Source organism: Acanthaster planci, linkage group LG01 (genome assembly GCF_054643075.1).
Source record: "Acanthaster planci isolate LZ-2023a linkage group LG01, COTS_SCS, whole genome shotgun sequence".
Classification (NCBI taxonomy): Eukaryota; Metazoa; Echinodermata; class Asteroidea; order Valvatida; family Acanthasteridae; genus Acanthaster; species Acanthaster planci.
Window position 1 is genome coordinate 26,726,293 of NC_141777.1, and position 20,356 is coordinate 26,746,648.

General features: G+C 38.4%; 1 protein-coding gene across 12 annotated transcripts in view; it reads right to left on the minus strand.

Annotated features, from left to right (window-relative positions):
- The window catches only part of LOC110975139 (uncharacterized), a 77,423-nt gene that overhangs the window by 3,302 nt on the left and 53,765 nt on the right, over positions 1-20,356 (minus strand). For 3 of the 12 annotated variants that reach the window (XM_087141531.1, XM_087141525.1, XM_087141500.1), the window contains one exon: positions 2,346-4,928. The exons of 7 other annotated variants lie outside the window; for them this stretch is intronic. In XM_087141531.1, coding sequence (XP_086997657.1) covers positions 4,785-4,928 — 144 coding nt within the window. In that variant the 3' untranslated portion in view covers positions 2,346-4,784. Of the gene's footprint in view, positions 1-2,345; positions 4,929-20,356 lie in introns of those variants that run through there. 2 more of the 12 variants (XM_087141504.1, XM_087141499.1) reach the window with 2 other exon arrangements.

Consider the following 20,356-nt stretch of genomic DNA (forward strand, 5'->3'; position numbering starts at 1 on the left):
ACACTCAATGAAACAGAATTCCCATAAAAAGGAGGTATCATGTGGTAACCACAATACTTATAATACACAAAGCCGACAAATAAAATTCATGTTGTAAAAGTGATTTTTTATTGTAAAATTACCAATCGATTCCACAGAGTAAAATGTGTTCGTACCGTGTTTCCTAAAATATGCAGCAGGGTTTTGGCTTTCATGGTATACAAAAACTTTTGTCAGCTCGAGTGCTGAAGCACAACCACAAATCCGATTCATGCTCTCGTGGATAGAATGGCACATTTAACAACTTGACAGTTTGAGTTTCTGCAAGAAACTGAGTTGTTAGTTGGTATCTCCTCAAGGAAGAAGTGATCCATTGTCATCAGTGGGGTGAAAAGTTCATCAAGAAGACAGGCTCTACACGCTCGCACATGCAGGCCCATAATAATAGTCTAAACAAAAGAATATTCATTAAAATCTTATATCAATCAACAAAATTTAAAACGAAATACATTCAATAACACTTCTGAAATATTTTAAAATTAATACCACCCCCACGAGGACACCTGGATGACAGACTCCATAAATATGTACATGCTGGTCCAAATGATAATACAAAACAACATTCCCACAAAATCACAACCCATGCACACCCAAACACTTGTTAACAATTTCATTAGAAATAAATTTTTTGCATACAAGGGCAGATACAGAACCAAATTTGTCAGACAATCAACCTGTGGCAGAGGGCAAATTATGATTATTTCATGAAACCTTTATGGCCATTCTGAGGGGTGGGGCTACATTTGGGGCCTTTTTTACACGCTTTTGGAACAGAGGGAAATGAAATAGACCCCCAAAATTGCCTTTCTCTAATCCCCCCCCCGCCAAAAAAGTTTTGGCTTATTTGGGTGGGCATTGCCCCCCCCCAGACCAGGCATTGGATGCATACAGTGTAACAGATACATGTAGACGTGCGACATGAGTTTGTGGCAAAACAAAATTCAGCTGTGTCTACTAGGTGCAACTGAAAGCCTATTATATGATGCTGAAAAGAAGTATTTTGTTGGCATTATATTTACAACCCACACATACACACCTTTGATCCCACTAGTGGTTAATGAATGGTGTAACCAGGTTTTGCGTTTGGGAGGGCGGAGGGGTAGAAATGGGAAGTTTTGTCTTTTAATTTCCCCATCTATATAATAAAGTCCTTTTTCTTTCCATGTACTGTTCCTAAGTTGTTGACAAATGAAAACGAACAAAACAAAATCAATATTGGCAGCATGTGGCCCCCCATACACCATTTTTAATGGGGGTGTAAGAGTGGTGCCTTTTACAAGGCTTCATAACCAACTTGAACTTGTTTAGAAGCCGAAAGTGGAGACAGGTATGCACATGCCCAATTCACATGCATTTAAGTGCCAAACAGTCTACTGAAAAATAACAGTAATCTCAGTATTTAACAGCTACTGCGTTGAAAACTTCCAGAGGAATTGCATTGACATCCGTATCCAAATGTCAAATGAAAAAAGTTGCCAGGAAGGAGAAAACCTGCATGCTATTAATAACCTGTTGTTTTTACAATCTACTTATTGCTACCACTTCCCTGCTGACTGTGAAAGTGAACCTTTCTTGTCCTCATGCATTCATCCATGCTTATTTTGTCCTGTCCACCTGTCATTTTGCCTTTTGAGAAAGATTCTGCTGGGATCGAAACATGAGGCCCTCTATATTTGATGATTTGTATTTTAGCTCACTGTAATTAGCCAGTACTTTTGCAGCAGTTTTGTATTACATACCAAAGCAAAGAACCAATGGCTGTCAATGTACGTGGCATGTAGCTGAAACTTGGTACTAAAGAGAGATGTTTTCGAAATAAGCGTTGTCTTTTTGATGTGTCTCAAAAAGGGGAAAAACTATGAAGAAGTGTTTGGCATGGAGCTTCATGGCTCTACAACTCTTACTTCTACAGAGTCCAGCTAGGAATTAAAGAGTATCAAGTAACGCTCTAATAACCTATTATTTTTCAAGTTCACAGAATCTGAGAGTACCCTTTGCATTTTCAGTGGGCTGCTCATCCGTTTGTCACTTAAGTGCATGCATGCATAACCATGATTTGTGAAAATGTTCAATGGATCAATGAGGTGTGAAGTCATGGCTCACCACATTTGATTTCCGACTGAAAGCGTCCATGGCAAAACACAGGAAAACAGATTTCTATTCAGAAGGTGGACCTGTAGTAGCATTTTCTTAACTACTGACAAAGGTGACATATTCACTTTGGTGAAAAAATCAAACATTCCATCAAAGTAATGAAAAACATATTGGAGAGAGTCACCGGCAAACTACTACTGAGACAAATAAAATTCAAAGATTAACAAGGACGTGAATGATTTATTTTCTCCTACAGCTCTGCTGTTTAAGATCACAAGTCATCCTCTAAATGAAACTGCACTTCCATTCTTCCTCCAAAAAATACAACCAGCAGATCTGCATGGTACATGCACCTGTAACGTGAAACCACTTAATAAAATGATAGTGAGGTACACCTGCAAATCCATCTAAAATAGATTAGTATAGTTCTGAAGCAGTGGGTTTGAGGAAGTCTATAGTTTTGAAAATGAAAGAACAAACTGTTGTGCCCCACACGTATTTATTTTTATTTATAGACCAGTGGACAAAAATATGTGCAGACTGGTATACCACTGCAGAAGCATAACTTGGAGCTACCGATATCTATGGCCTGGGATAACTGTAGTCAAACATCCTATGAGCACTGTTAATAAAACATCCTGTTTATTACAACAACAATTTTTGATCCCAGGTCTTTTTATTCATTGTCTGTAATTAAAATACTGACAACGAAAACATCCCTGTGAAAACAAGGTAATCTGTTTATTCCAAGTGACCTTATAATTAGGAGTTGAATCGCATAAGAATTGTGAGATTGGAATGTGGTTGAAATACAAATCTGCCTGAAAACTCAGTGGCATCCAGGTGATGATGGCAATGATATTTACAGCATGCTTTCTGCTATTCCTCCGTTACTTGCGCAATTAAAGTCTTTTTAGTAGCTGATCTTTCACATATTCAGATTTTCTATGTGAAAGTCCCCCATACAAAACATAATGCCAGTCAAAACGGTTTAAGTTGTTGCTAATTGTTTTTCTTAATATTCATTCCCTTTGATGTACCAACTACATACTCAAAACCTTTAATTCTGTCAACAACTAACTTTTAAACATGTCTTTTTTATTTCAAAAATTAAAATTGACCATTTACCAAGTTGCTCTTGTTCGTATTAATAATATATTACCGTTATGCATATACTAAATGCCTTATCTAACTTTTACAACTCTAATTTATAAAGGGAATTTACATGTGTTCTGTGTAAATACCTCTATAAATTAGAGTGGTAAAAGGTGAACTAAATGTTTTCTATTTCTGTTAACTTTTAATACCAAATCTTAATCTACACATGCAAGGTACTGATATCACGTGACAGTGTATTCAAACCCCTAAGTCAAATATGATATGTACATGTACATGTATGTGTACTGAATTCTTCCATGAGGGAAACTTGCACTGTTTTGCCAAATTTGTTTCAATTCTAAAATTCAAATTGACACATTGAAATTCCATGATTTTATTGTGATAAAAATTCATTTTAAAATATTTGATAACCCAAAACAATTTGAGTTTCTTTTAAAACCTTGATACATTTTTCTACAATTGTAAAGTGACTTAAAACATTAAAAACAAACCCACGATTTTCTTTCACTTTCATAATCATTATTCATAACAATCCAAGTTTCAATTGAGGAACCATTTAGTAAATGTTACTTAAAACAATTACAAAAACAAACATGCTAAAAATTATACATTCTGCATAAATGAGTAAACAAAATTAAGGGTATTTTTTATTATTTATCACATGGATGCCAGTGGAATATGGAATAATGTAGTGCATCTGTATCCCTTACATCACTTGGTCTTCCGCCGTGTTCCACGGGCGAGAGTGTGATCCCAAATTTATCTTCAAGCAAACCTGACGCTCAGTAAAGATGTTATGGGGGCCTATGCTTGCAAGAGCACAAGGTTGAAATGCACTTATACAGTGTGTTTTTAAAAAAAGGAAACCAAGATAAATTTGTTAATATCTTGGACACGAATAAATTTTTTGGAAATTGGCAACCACCATTTATTAACCAATGACATCCTCTTTCTTATGACACCAAGAAATCCAATTTACTGTCACAGATGACTGAGCACGAAGCAGCTCAATCAACCATGTCAGAAGTGGTCTTGCACCAGATTCACTGGTTATTGACTTGGCCATTCATGAAAAATGCCTGATACCATTTGAATGTAACCCTTTTTTATATTGCCACTTGTCATGAGTTGTGAAAGACAGTTAAAGAAAACTTTTTCCAATCAAACAAAGCAGGAGCAATGAAGGCATGAGCGAAACAGAATCCTTGTTAGACTCAGGTACAGTAACTTAAACCATTACACCACTGTGGACACTTGTACCATGCATACAAATAATGGCAAACAAACTCAAATCTTCAACAGGCCTGGCGCAAAGCAGATACAGACATCAATTAAGGGGGAACTTCAGCTTGCTTGCTAGCAACAGACATACATTGTAAGCTGGGCACCAGAAATGTGAAACACATCTTGATACTTGTACAATACACATTCACAGCAAATGACACAGCAAACAAAAACTGTTACTTTAACAGTGCAAGAAGACGTCAAGACCTCCTTTTGAAGAAGTTTCATTCACCTAGAATGCTTTCTTTTCATTTCATTTCTGAGAGCATCTTCATCAGCTCACTCTCCTGTTGGACAACAACAGCCAAACTTTCTCTGAGCAGTCGGGCCAAAAAGCACTTATCTGGTCGGGGAACAATCCCCTCATGATAAGCTACTTCAATTTCAGTGCCCTGTGATATGGGAATAACAAATTGTAAGGTGAAAAAAATTGTTTCGCCCTAAATGTGCAATTTTTCTTAGGTTCTAAGGATGCAACCTTTAACTCAAACTATAAAGGGTACTTTTTCACGAGATAAAAAGGTGTAATTGATATACCTCATTCAACAAAAGTTTACGGTTTTGACAACACTTAATTTACACACAAGGCTGAAAATAATCCTGTAATCACAAGGAATATGATCTTAGGTTTACTGAGTCATCAAATACCACAGAAATCTTTAGGAACAGCAGCAAATGTAACTTCACCATGCTTGGAATTGGGCTGTTTAAGATGGGGTGGTGTTCAACTTGAGGCAAGTCTAACTCTCAACCAGCCATATCCCACAGAGCATGTTGGGAGTCTCTGTGCAACTCAATGTATGCCCTTAATGTATCCAGATTATTTTTTTTGGATTCATAAATTACATGATATTGGTCTTTGCAGTACAAATTTTCACTTTTGAAACACTGTAATCAACATATTGCAGATCTAGCCTTAGACTTATTGTAACCTTATGAGACATAGCTGGTTGTAGTGTACATACATTTGGGCAACTGTCTACATCTAAACTGAGTCAAGTTGAAGCTGAACATCAATGGGAGACCTTGAGACACTGGTGACAGCAGGCATACCGGCCTTTCTCACAATCCTGTGCTTGCTCAGAACTATGCACGTACTCAAAAGGGTAGGCGGAAAAAGGAAGTCATGTAGAAAAATATGCATATTATGCTCAGGACACATCAAATATGTACTGTACACTTTCTGAGCATAATATGCATGTTACACAGGTCGTTCTACATGACCTCCTTTTTCAATTATTGCTCAAAACTGGCAAAAAAGCGCCAATTGTCTGCTGCTACCATCCTCTCTAAAGTCTCTGATTCCATTGAGAGGGCAGCCTTGCTCAGAGTCTGTCTGTTTCTTCCACAAATGATTAGACCCAAGTTTAAAGCCTCCATTGTTGATTATGCACTAATTCAACACGCATTCAAACATGCATTCAAACTGTTGATTCTACCTTGACCAAAATACTCAGCAACAGCTTCTGTACATAGAGTAAAATTTGTCTCATATTTCGTTACACAATTTTCAAGCAAAGAACATGGAATTTGAAAAGTTGGTAACTGGCACTACATGGTGGTGTGATGTTTACAGGTTTAAACAAAAGAAAAAGGTAAATGTTTACCGATTTTCCCAAAAGTTAGAACAGAACCCTGTTTAGTCCAGGTTTGTCATAATTGACATGAACTGGCATTCGTGTTTAAACAGTCAAAAATGTATACCTCCTGATTGCAAAGTGTGCTTTTTCCCTTCCACATACATTTACATATTGGGGGAAAATGGTGGCTCAAGCCAATTCACAGTGATGCTCTCTCTTATAGTGACCTTTATCTGTTTATACAGGTGGGAACAGTTCACCTGCTGGGTTAGTTTCCAGTTTGTCAGGATGGAGTTTTATTTTGAAAATTAACAAAGGTTGTAAGGAATATTGTGGTATTGTGATCCCGGGTGTTTAGAATCGTTGGACATTAGTACACTGTTCATTTCCTTTGGGTGAATTCAGAAATCATAAGCCATGTCAGTAAAAAGAACCAGGAGTAGTCCTGAGGTGGTGTGTGACCACTGGGGGTTGTAAGAGTAGTCATACATGTATGTTGTAGATAATAAAGGTTACATGTGATTGAGATTTTGTGAAGAGACGAGTCCATTCAGAGTTGTGTGGTCAATATTAGAGTGGGTTTTTTGGATTTTGTTCAAGAAGCCTTTTTATAGTTAAATTTGAATGAAATCTGGTACACTCTTTAAATTCATGAGAATATAACAATTTGAATTCTCCGTACTAAAGGCACTGTCATTATACATCGAGTGATTCAAGGAAAGCTTTTCCAAGCTTCTGGTTGCAACCTTGCACCAATACAGTTTTCCAATGGATAAGAACCACACAAAGTAACCCGTCCATTCCAGAGATAGTGGTCACTATGCAACAAGCTTGCCTTGAATCACAGGGTATAGCAATAAACAGAGTCTTTAATCTGAGGAATTCAAATTGTAATGTTTTTGTGTAATCAGATCACTCAGTGTACCAGATTTTATTCATGTTTAATCCACGAAAGGCTTATTTCCTGGTTGTTTAGTTTTTCTCCACTAAGTTGCTGTTTTATGTCTTTGGCTTTTTTGTAAGAAACTGTACGGGGTTTGGGGAAGATTTCTCTGGGAATGGGGTTGCTTTGGATTATTGGCCAGTGGTTCAAGATGTTTTTATGTCTTTATGTTTCATGTGTGGCTTGAAGGTGGTCAAAAGATGAGAGGTACTGGTTTTGATTTTGTTCTTCTTTCCTCTGTCTTGCTGAATCCGATGGTCTCACATTGTGAGACAGAAATGTCTCTGATTTGACTGATTTCACTCACTGTAACAACTTAGGAGCTTGTCCTTGAATGTTTGGACTTTTCTCGTGAAATCTTCCAGGTTGTTGGTGTTTCTGGCACATCTTAGGGTTTTCTTTTGATGAAACCTTTGAAGACATGCTCAGGGTGTGCAGAGGATCCTTCTAGGCATTGATACATTTCAGTACACTTAGTGAATACTTTGGCGTCAAATGTGCGCATGATTTGAAAGCATGTTCCTTGCTAGATGTTTTAGTCCAGAAGAGGTGATGGAAGTTTGTGAGGAGTCATGAGTATGTTGGGGGGTTGAAAGCATCTGATTCATACAGTTGACAAGGTTGGAAAAGTGCCACTGCACATAACAATGTCGTGTCAAAAACGTGTCTACTACTGGAATAAGCCTTTTGCGAGTTAAATTTGAATATATCTGGTACACTGAATTCTTTAAATTCGTGTGAACATACCAATTTGGATTCTCCATACTAAAAACAATGTTGCCATACCTTGTGATTCGGGGCAAGCTTTTGCTTAGTTACATAAGAGATTCCTTGCACCAATACACTTTTTTCAATGGATAAGAAGGGCACAAAGAAACCAGTCCATACCAAAGATGGTGGTCGCTATGCAAAAGCTTGCCCCGAATCATAAAGGTATAGAAACAGTGTCTTTAGTCTGGGGAGTTCAAATAGTAACGTTTACATGAAATCAGAACAATTTGAATACAATGTGGTACACTAAATTAAGTCGCAAAAGGCTTATTGAGGATTACTGTTGCAGAACAGTTTTCTCTCCTGTTTATAGTGTGATGTCACAGATTTTGGACCTGGCCACCAAACCCATTGCACACACGATTATTTTGGGCAGAAGAATTTGCCACCATATTGGAAGTAGTTCCTATGAAGTATTAATTAATTCCAGTAGTGTGCAGATGTACGTTGAAGCCTGGGTTTCTTAATTGCGCATGGGTGGTTAGATTTGTCATTAGTTTTGCAGACTGCATGAAAGCTTCATTCCGTTGGATGTTTGTGTACAGATAGTACGTCAATACTCTTATCATTAAGATCTTCTGTGGACGGCTTCCTCTGCCGTTTTTGAAGTATATCTATGTTGTCGTGGGTGTAGGTTGGTTGGGAAGTGACAATCGTGAGAAGGAAGTAGTCCACAAACTCAGAGATTTTGGCACTTGGCCAATAGCAACTGCTGATAATTGGTCTGCCTAGAAAGTTCTCCCTGGGGTGGGGTTTTGTGAATTTTCAGGAGAAAATACATGGTAGGGTAGCTGATTGGTCGTCCAAGTGGGTCAAGGCATCGTAGGTTGAGGTATCACTGTGATAGGTTTTGAGCATTTTTTTCTGAGGACTTGGTAGACAACTTGTGTGGTTTCTTGGGTGATATTGTTCTCAACAGATTCATAGTGGTGGGAGTTGAGGTGTTTGAAACCAACCAGTAGAAAGTCCTCCCAATTCATGATGCAAATGCCGCAGCTGTTTTCATAGGGTTTGATGATAATTTGTAGATTGGTTTTTAGTGTGTGTATAGCAGAGGGTTGTGCTTTGGAGATTTTGTGGGAGGATTTCTCAGTCTGATATGGGCCAGTTTCATTTCGGTGGGCTCCAAGTAGTTCTCTAGTGGGAGACTAGGAGTTATTTGGAGAGACCCTGAGGATGGCAGTTTGAATGGTCTTGGTTTGACGAGTTTGTTGTGAATAAGGTATGCAATTCTCATGTCTTTAGAATTGGTTGATATCATCTATAAGTGAGATTCACGTGGGTTTAGCTGGGATTTGAACAAAGTTCACTCCTTTTCCGGGAGATATTTTCTCAAATGTGGAGAGGGGATAGCCTGGAAAGGTTAATTATGAGACTAGGGGTACTCAGGCTTTGGCCTTGGTTACTCTGTGTAGTAGTGGTGACCCAATTTTTGAGATTGGGTCTTACGTTTATTGGCCTCATGGGTTTTGGTTAATTTCCTATTAGCAGCAGAATCTTCTCCTTTTTTGAGAGATGTGATGGCTCTGAAAATAGCAGTTGGTGTAAAGTGGTTTGGTGATAATTCATTTTCTTTAATCCCCTTGTGATGGATTTCTTTAAAAAAGTAGTTGAAGATCTTGATGGTCCGTCTCCACATTGTTATCTTCGACAAAAACAAGAGAACAAACCAAGGCTACTCATGACCAACTAACAGAAGATGACTTTGTCTGCTATCTAGCCAACCTACTCCAAGATCAAGCTCACCACCGCCATCACAATTGTTCCCTGATCCAACCTTGGAATCTACAGTCACCAGCAAAAAACCAGTGCTATACCTGGCAATAAAACAGCGACCCCTACACCTACCCAAGAGCCTACAGGACATGCCCAACTTCCAACAACTAGAACACCTAGAGTGTCCCTAGCACTAATTATACTCATTTCTCTGAACCTAATAGAACTACAAAATCTGAACAAACACCTCGTGCAACAAGGCCACTGATCAAATCAAAGGTCACCTCCTCAAAGTCAACTATGAGGAGACGGATCATCAAGATTTTCAACAACTTTCCAAACAAGAAATTCACCGCAAGGGGACAAAAAAGAAAATGCTAAACGATCAGCAAACCTCTTACACCAACAGCGCTTTGTTCAGAGCCACCACATCTCCAAAACGAGAAGATTCTAATGTCGAACCACTGTTGTCCCTATCCCACGGCTAAAAGAAAATTAACAGAAACCTTAAAGGTCAAAAGAGAACAACATGACCCAAGAAACCAAACAACTTGTCCACCAAGTCCTCAAAAATGCTCCAAAATCACCCTATTGATACCTCATCCTAAAAGGCCTTGATGACAAAATGCAGTCTCGCTCAACCAGAGGATAAAAAAAAATTTCCTAATGTCCAAGGACCCTGAATAACTCAGGGTGACAACACCACCATAGTCCTTACAACTTTCCAACCAAAACAACCACATCAACCCTGACAAACTGGAAATTGACCCAATTCAAAAACTATTCCCACCTGTATAAATGAATACAAACATGTCAATCTTTAAGTGGGAGCATTGCTGAAGACTTGAATCACCATTTTCCTAATCCCCCCCCCCGATTGTAAATGCATGTGGAAGTGAAAGCACACCATTCAGGAGGAATACTTCTATTAATTAACTGTTTAAAAATGCGTATCAGTTCATGTTCATATGTAAATTGGCCTAAAATGGGTTCTGTTTGAATGTTTTGGAAAATCATTTACTGACCTTTTATTTTCGTTTAAACCTATAAACGTCACACCCTTAGGCTCACCATACCACCAGTTACCAAGTTACAAATGTTGTGTTCCTTGCAAGGAAAGTCTGTGAAAAAAGTAGGGGGTGAGAGAAATATGGAAACAAATTTTACTTTACGTACAGAGGCTGTTGATGTAGAAGGTCAAGGTAGAATCGACAGTTTGAATACATGTTTCGTTTTTCTTTTTGTCAGTTTTCCTTTTCGTGTGACTGGATTGAATGCCTAATCACCAATGGAGACATGAAGCTTGGGTATCATAAGCTGTGGAAGAACCAGATCTACCTTAATCACTATAATCTGGTAATAGGGGGGTGGTGATTTTAGGTTTCTTGCCTCAGTTTCATAATTTCAGTTTTTACAGTGTGGCTTAAAATACTGTAATATTGTTAATCAGAAATTTCCTAAATAATTCATCAGCATAAATGACATCCCTTTTCAATGAACTGTTGTTTATTGCTTTCATATTTATTCTCAAGTTCCCAAAACTAAAGCCACAGAGACATTTTTCAGCGTGAGAAGCAGCAGCTTATACTCCGAAAATTACGGTATATGTTTGGCTCTATATGCCGCATCTGTATGTGCAGGAACAAAAAATGCATAACTGTGGGAACATGCATACATTGAATGAATGAAAAGGGAGACTGAAAAGCCAGGAATCTTTTCTAAGTTGATCATGTTATTACATTGCGAACCGGTATGTTACCTTTGTTATTTACCCCCAGGAAATGGCTTGCAGCCAGTTTTCCCTGGTCTTGTAAGAGATGTTTCAGGAACATGTAGTCAGTGTCATGTATCACACTTCGCCATTTGTTATGAAATTTCCTTCACTATGTAACAGCCAATGCCGATCACATGCCAATACATGTAAATAGGCACAGTGGCAAAAGTGCGAGTGTCCTATTGAAAATGTACAGGGTCTGAACTTAAAGGTGTTTTCTTTCAGGTTCTGCAAATTTTTAAAGACTTTTAATAGTTTTGAAACCAGATAATAAGAGCCTTTCATATAGATATACTTCTTGCTCAACTTTCTTTAGGGTAGAATAGCGTTGAGCCTTGTTGACAAAACCCTCAGTCCTCTAACACAATTCATAAAGTCCCCACCCCCAAATACATATATACAGTACCTGTACATTTATATTGGTAAATTTGTTCTTTAATTGTTTTCTATTTGCTCGTGAGCTGCTTTGGGCACTGGCTGAAATAGCCTTCCTTTTCGCTATTGTTTCTAAATACTGCACCATACATAGGCCTACAACTTGTGTGTGTATGCATCCACTCCAGAGCACTCAGCTACAAATTTCATCGGCATCAAACTTCTCAGGGCCCTGTAGATCAATACTTGGACTCTGCTCTGGACTTAAGAGACTTGACTTTAATTCCTACAAACTCCAGCCTTCCCCCCCCTGCCAAAAAGGGTCCCCCCCAACAAGTTCAGCATCTGTCTTGTAACAAACACAACCTCATTTTGTTTTGCAGCAAATACCAAGTATACCAAGTCCTTGCTACAAACACATGGACAAGCATTCAGTGTTGACAGGGGAGTGTTATTTAGTAGACTCCCAGGCATGACCCTTGAGTCATGGTTTATCCCACTGCATTGCCCTGTAGGTGATAAGTGCAATACTCCTAGTGTCAGCACACTCTCCCTTGGGTGTTTATGTATTGTAGATCCTCCATCTGTATTCCAGATAACCTTTTGTATTACATTCAGGAGTATGGAATGCTTGGTCTGGACCACCGATCTCTATTATACTGTGTAATAGAGATCGGTGGTCTGGACACGCTGTCAGGGAAGTGGCACTGTCCCTTCTGAAGCTGTTAATAAAATAGGAATCAAACTAATTGAGGATTGGTCATTCTTTGTCAGTATGCTGTTAGGCATACACATTCACATAAATGGGGGGAGGGCAATTACCCAATTTCATCTGTTCAGGGCCTTCCACTATAAAAATGGCACCATTCCACAGCCCCCCAACAGCAAACCAACTGGTGTATGGGAGCTAGGAAGACATGTTACCAGTGTATGTTTTGTTTTCTTTTGTTTTTGTTTGTTGGCCTTTTTTTTTTGAATGCTGACATTTTAAAAAAGACACTACATTTTCCATGGGGAGGGAAAGAATTCTTGTATGGATTAAAAAGGCTTTTCACCCCACTCCAAATCAAAGCCTGGTGATGCCACTATTACCGCAGGAAGGATCAAAATGTGTCTGTGGGGGTGTCATGACTGTCCCCCAGCACTTGGTCCATCATGTTTATATTTTGGCCCACATTTTTACACTACTTCCCTCTGTGAACCATATCCCTGGTCTTGGGGTTCAATATACTTCCATGTATTCTACCATCAAGAACATGGAAATTTGAGGGCAGATGGATAGAAGCTTTTGCAGCATTGTATGACTGCTGCCTGAAGACTAAACTTAGGCCTACTATCCTCATGTCCAAGTCCTTTTAAAAGTAGACACATAATGGCACCTTTCGTTAGTTCACATGCTACCGTCCATCAGATCAGTCCATCACATCAGTTCATCCACCAACATGATTGAGGTGTTTAAAAATCTTGATTCAATGCCTCCAGAGTATAAAGTTCATCCGAACTTTAAGTTGTCTCATGCTGTTGTACACAATAAATGTCCTGTGGACATGGGTAAGTCCATGGAACGTCTTCCCTTCCTGCATCATGTTGACATCTTTTATTCATGAATCCACACTTAGTATGTAAGGTTGGCACACACACAAGTGTAGATCCGCCTCCAACTGGGGAACTCCTTGTTCCTCCAACTTTTTTGAAGACCTCTTGTATGTTTTCTGCACAAATGTCAAGAGCCGAACTTTGTTGAGTTCGGGACCTCATTATCCTTGATATTTCAGGGTTCACAACTAAATGTAATGCAAACTCCCATACATACACATACAAATCTAGCACGGACAATTATTTTTATGTTGTAAAAAACTACCATACCAACTATTTTATGCTGGATTTCTGGGTTGATTTCCTTGAAATTGTTCCTCTTGATTTTGCTACACACAACCCTACCCCCACTAAAACTATTTTTTGGATGAGGAGCATACCTGGGGTCCACACAAAATTCACATAAACTGCATCTTATGGGTCTGTTTTACTGACACATTGTGTGAAGTAATACATTGTATATGTAAAACAAACTCACTCCACCTTCCTACCACAGCTATTGGGTTCAAAACACTTTATGTTCACCTAAGTGTGTCGAGCCACATGGTTCCAAGGTAACTCACTCAACACTGTTCTGTAGTTGTGGGACCCCACTAACATGTTCTGGCAGCGCTAGCTATTGAGGGGATCCAACACACATGTTGGGCACACAAAGTCTCCACAATCGGGTCTACTTTTCCTTCACTTCCTAACTTTACAATGCCAACCAGGGCTTAGCTATACACTCAGCACAGAAAGAATGCTAAGCATTTTGGTTAGTGCCCCTGTGCTGCTTGTGCACCTTTCTACATATGCAGCAAGGTATGAGACGGAGAGAACCCCCCCTGCTTTGTGTTGGTCATTGTCTCGCAGGAATCTGGGGAATTCCCTTCAGACATCTTGGGGGGATGTGTTAAGTAACAATAGTCTGGAATGTGTATAGGGATTGGACATGTTGGGGGGGTACCCCTCGGTCTCGTTTCTTGCTGGGTATATTCTTGGCAGTCTAATTCAACAATCATTTGCATCAACTGCTTTTTGTCCTTTGACACCTACAATGCTGCAGTCATCTAGGGGGAAAGCACATTTTCTGGTGTTCTTTTTATGGTTTAAAAACATAGCTACACACAGGGAGGGTCCCTTTATAGAGAAATCTGCCTCAAGAAACATACTCCAATATGGAATGTTTTTGAATTATTTACAAATGCACACTTCAGTCAGGGGATATTTGAAGGTCATCTTGGAATTCAATGAACTTAAATTTCAACATACTGAATCCACTAATGAGTAAGCTTGCCAAACTTTTTAAAAGAAGTTGAGAGGGAATGGCATTGCATGCTTTCAGCAGGAATGTCCGAGTTTGCAAAATGTAAATCCACTCAATGCATTTCTCTACAAACAGCAGCAATTGATAATGCATGTAGAGTGTATTCAGTGATATGAATGTAACCCACCCTTGACCAGTAATAAACAGCAATGACCTTCTGCTTTGTTGTTCAAGAGGCTTACTTCACTCCTTGGCATTTTGCCAATATTTTTTAATGTGAGTCATCAGAGCCATATTATGGTTCAATGGTCAAAAGGGAGATACTGCATGCACTGCTTCATATTTCACATTAAAAAAAATATTACTACTTGTTCAATGAAATGTATGTGTGCTAAACTAAATTTGAAGGTGGACACACAGACTTATTGGTAATCTAATTCTGATCAGTGGACTGCCTAGGTGAAAGATTATGACTGAGGTACCATAATTTCATTTTCAGTCATAATGCATAATATACTTACATACAAAAAACATACAGCCAGTTCAAAAAACTTCTTCAAGCACTGAATATTTCAAACACTACCGTAATTAGACATGCGACATGTTACATGTATATCCAAAAGATGCAAAACTGAGGCCAATAAATTAGTTACGGTTCAGAGAGTGACAATTACTTGAAAAACAGTCAGTCTACTTAAGTGATGAACATTACATTCTAGCCGATCACACATTTACCTCCAATAAAAGATGCCAATTTTCAAAGTCATGGTTGACACAGTGCCCTTCATGTGGGGCTTCCAATACAACAAAAAGTGCAGTCGGGGTCGTCCTTTATAAAAAAAAAACCATGTCATTCAAAAATATTTTTTCAACTAAAGCACATCAATCAAAAGTGCACAACAGACTTATGTCTTTAGATAGTATAGTAAAATTTAAAACTGTTGTACACATAGTGTACTTTTTTAGATGTGGTTTTGGAGGAGCAGAGGCATACTTTTATATTCTCCTTTGAAGAAGTCTTTGAAAAAGGCAAAACTAGCGCTCATGATCATTCATGTGCATGCTCGATGGACAATTAATACGGAGGAAGCAAATTTGCTTAGTATGAGAGATTTCAAGTTGTTGTTGACAGAAGTGAACAGGCTACAGCATTTCTGTTTATTGCCTTCATTATTAAATTTTCTAGTTCAAGTATTCTTGTGCTTGACTTGAACAGAAAATGTCCTTTACCATAATGTATGAGACAGCTGCTTTTGTTTGCTTTAAAATGGACAAGTACCCGATGAAGAGACAATTTTACGATAAAGTGAAATGGCTGCAGTAATGTAGCTGCACTTGTAGTTTCTGTGTAAGATGACGAATTTAACTTATCAGTACAGAAATTTGCATATATGTACAAACCAAGTCAGTGCCTTCAAAAAGCATTCAATATAAAGATAAAAAGTAGGGTATATGTCAAAAGCATGCATTTCATCACCTTGAAAGCTGCATAAAACAGTGACAGCACAGCCAACTCATGATTATTCATGAGCTGGGATGAATGTACTTTTTCTTGTGAAGAAATGATCAAAGAGGGATTTAATTTAGCAATTAAATGTTTTTTGTTAATTTCAGTCAGAACGATCTTACAGTTTTGAGCCTGTATGATTGTTAGTTTAAAGGTTGGAGATTGTTTCATTCTTTTTCACCCTCTGAATGAGGAAGGGGGTTTCAGTCATTGATGGGGTTTGGGGGTTAATGGCCTTATTTTTATCAAGTTAAAAACTCGAAAAAGCCCAATGAAAAAGTCACTAATCTTATATGGGTTTCCTACAGTGATGCGAATGTGGCACAGACAAACACGTCACTGCTGACACAACAGCAATCCTCTCTTTGATCGTTTCTTCAAAACGGAAAGTAAATTCACCCAAGCTCGTAATAACAAGAGTTCACCATATTGTCATATTTGTATGCACCTTTGAAGACTGGCCATATATAGTTGGTAACCGCAGAAGGAGATTAGTGACTGTGCAAAATCACACCCCCTAAAAAAGCAACTTTACAATAGCTTCTGTATTTACAAGATGAAATAATTGATATGAGACTGATGGATGCCTATTGAGGACTAATTCTGCTCTGAATTACTAAAGTTTTGGATAAAAAGCTGTGATCCAGAATATGTGAGCTGTCATCATACATGTAAATGGTTGCCACCAGTAAGTTTTAGTGCTATGGATTCACAAAAAAAAATTTATTTCATAACAAGAATTTGGTACAGTACGATTTCCTAGTAAGAAATGAGCAAATTTTCCTGGGGACCAAAAATCTGTTTGTTGTACTGTGATTTTCATAGCTGAGTGCCAAATAACTTGACGAGTCAACTGTATACACACAACAGCACGAATCAAGTCATTTCAAATTACAACTTAAAGGTCAGATGAGCTCAATACTAGCAATGGAGGTAATGAATTAAGAACACTTCATCATGTTGGCGGATAAAGTCATCCAATGAACTGTGGCATGTGAACTACAGAACGGATGGGTCTTTTCCAATGTGTTTTGTTTTAAAACCCTTGGGACTTGAACATAACATAAGGGGCCAGACTTTATCTTCCTTTCAGGCACCAATTGTACAATATTACACAAACTTCCATCCACTTGCCCTCAGGTTTTCATGTTATTGATTGTAGAATAAGTGGATATAAATTGAACCCAAGCACTAGGAATATGATTCAAAGAGGGAACCAGGGAAGATATTTAGGCCAATTACAAACATGATGGACCATGTGCTGGGGGGATGTTGACACCCGCAGTGACACCCTTTTGATCCATCCAGAAGCAGCAATGGCATATGGTTCGAGTCAAGAGATGGGTCATTTTAAACATAACAGAGACCTTTTCCTCCCTGTGGAGAGTGTGATATCATTTCTAGAATGTCAGAATTTGAACCCCCAAAATGACATGAAAGAAAACAAAACATACATAGGTAACATATCGCTCTCCTATGCACCAGTTTGCACGTTTTTCGGTGGCGAGGCCAAAATGGTGTTTTTAAGAGGCTGCATTAACAGCTCCACCTAGTTTTATAGTGGGAAGCCTTGAACAGATGAAATAAGGAATGTGCCCCCATTAATATGTGCAGACAAAGAACAACCATCCTCATTAACTTTGAATTTTTTTTCTCTCTTTTTTTCAGGAGGAACAATGCCACTTCACTGACATTTGTCCAGTTCCAGCATTCTATCCTCAGATCCATTTTGTGAAATGCAAAAGGTTATTTGGGGAACAGATCTAGTATCTTGAGCAGCAAAAACAAATTCCCAAAGGAAACTGTGTCGACACCACTACGACTGATGTGGGAAAACCTATGGCCAATTGCAGGTCTTATCCTTAGAGCCTTATAAATCACCCTCCGACATTAACACTGAATGTTTTTCAATGCACCTGTAGCTTTGACTTGGTGTCATTTATTTGCAAAACCTTTGTCTTTTTGGCATGCTGCAAAGAAAAAAAAAATAATAAACAAAGAAGAAATGAATAAATAAAGACATAAGAATAAAGGATGAAGTCACCAATATATATTTTATATGGGGCTTCACGGACAGTGTTAGAGGGCTGGGGGTTTTTGATTCTGCTTTAATAAAGAAAGTATAGCAAGAAATTGGCAGTGTACATATATGAAAGGCTCTTCATACCCTACAATTTGAAACCTCTTCAAAATAAAAAAAACCCAGCAGAGTCTGAAAGACACAACTATTAAATCTGTAAACAGCACGTTTTCAATCGGACGCTCGCACCTTTGCCACCATACCTATTTATTGACATGTTCATAATTGTGATTTATGGGAGTAAAGGTCCATGGAATGCCAGTAATGTTGACACATCACACTGGCTACCTGAAGCTGTTTCCTGACAAATAACAATGGTGACATATTGGTCAACAATGTCATAAGATGATCAATTTATGAAAGATTCCTCACAATACCTTTTACCTTCCCATTCATTCTGTATGTGTGCCCCACAGTTGTTAATTCCTGCATGCACAAATGCATCTTGTAATTGAAGAAAAAACTTGCAACCTTCTAGTATATCCGCTACATTAGTCAAAAAAAAAAACAGATAAAATGCTGCCAAACGATTAAAGGAGCTCGGAATATCGTGTCGAAAAATTAACAGATTCAAAACTAGACTACTTAAAGTTTGAATCATTCAATTAATCCAGCTGTACTCAGAAAGTCAGATGACAAAGATTTATACAGGTATTGTATGACAATACCTGTATGAATACCCATGGTAACTATGGATGAGTCATCTTGCCAAAAGGGGAGGGGGGGTGCAAAGAAAGGAAGTGTTGAATTCCAGGTTATGTTTCAGATGAGGTGTATACCTAGGTCACCAGGTAATCCAATACCTGTCATTTAATGTCAAGACCTGGTTTCTATAACAGGGACCACATGCTAAGGGCTGGAATCTATGTTTAATTTGATAAATGTTTAGTGTTAAACAACTTTACAGAGGCTCAGTGCTGCCAACCTCAGTGTTTTAAAGTGTAGGGACCTCGTGAATATTGATAAGTAGTCTTGGGACTCCGCCCACTTTAATGCCATCTTGACCTGATCATGCCATGCCTACCTTGTCATTGAATTAAGATCTGGAGTTTTCTTTCCTAAAATCTAGCAGTGTCAGGCAGTGATGTCCGCATTATAGATTTGTCAAAGATTGGAATAGACAATAGACAAAATGTAGAACATTATAGATGCAACAATCATGGGACTTCAAAATCGATCTAAAAAAGTAAAATAGGAAAAGTCGACTAATGTTGGTATTTAAGGGCAGTGTAGCAAACTGAAGGAAAAAAATCCATATCCATGTAAACGGTCGTACAAACCCATCCCCACCCCCCAAATTGCTGACATATCAATGTGCTGGGGTCCCAGTTGTTGACAAACAGCTCTGATGACTCAACCACCAGCCACATTGGAGTGTAATCCTTAACGCTGTCTACTGTTATAAACCATCACCACAAGCCATTTAGCTAAGTGACTCCCTATCCTTGCCTGCTTTACTCTGAAGCGGATAAGGAGCTTATCGTTTATCGTTTCCCACTTCATGAACCATTTCTATTTTGACTTAGCACCTAACATCAATTTATCTTCATTTATAGGAGTGATCATGTGCATTGTTGGAAAACTATGTACACTGTACATCTATAAATATCCATTCATTAAAAAAAAACACTGAGTTACCTGTAGGCAGCAGTGAGCCTCTGTAAAGTGTTGGCTAAATGTTTAAGTGGTATGTGAAAGTTGTTCTAAACACTTGTCAAATGAAACATAGATTCCCATAGATTCCCTCAGCGTGTGGTCCCATTAGAAACCAGTTTGTGACATCAACTGACAGGTATTTTGATACCTGTTAACTTCAATTTACACCCAATCTCAAACTCAACCACACCATTTCTGGTCTTCCTACCCAACTTTTAGCACTATAACTCCTCTAAAGTTATTCATGGGTATTCACATTTCCCTGGGTCCTTTGAAATAACAGGTGGGGTGAGTCAACGTTAACTTACAGTGATCTCTTTCAGGCAAATGACATTGCACTGAATCTTGTCAACTATTTAATACTGCCTGCCGGTACTTCAGGCAAGAGTCATATGGGGGGGGTCTTTTGAGAAATAACATTCAACAATCGAGTATAATGAAACCCCACAGAGTAGTTCACTTACAACAAGTTTTCTCAAAAGCTCAGAGTTTTATTGAGCTCTTTCATGATGGATTGGCCTTGACCTCAATGCATTCAAAGTGCACATCAGCTCACACATTCATGCATTTACAAGT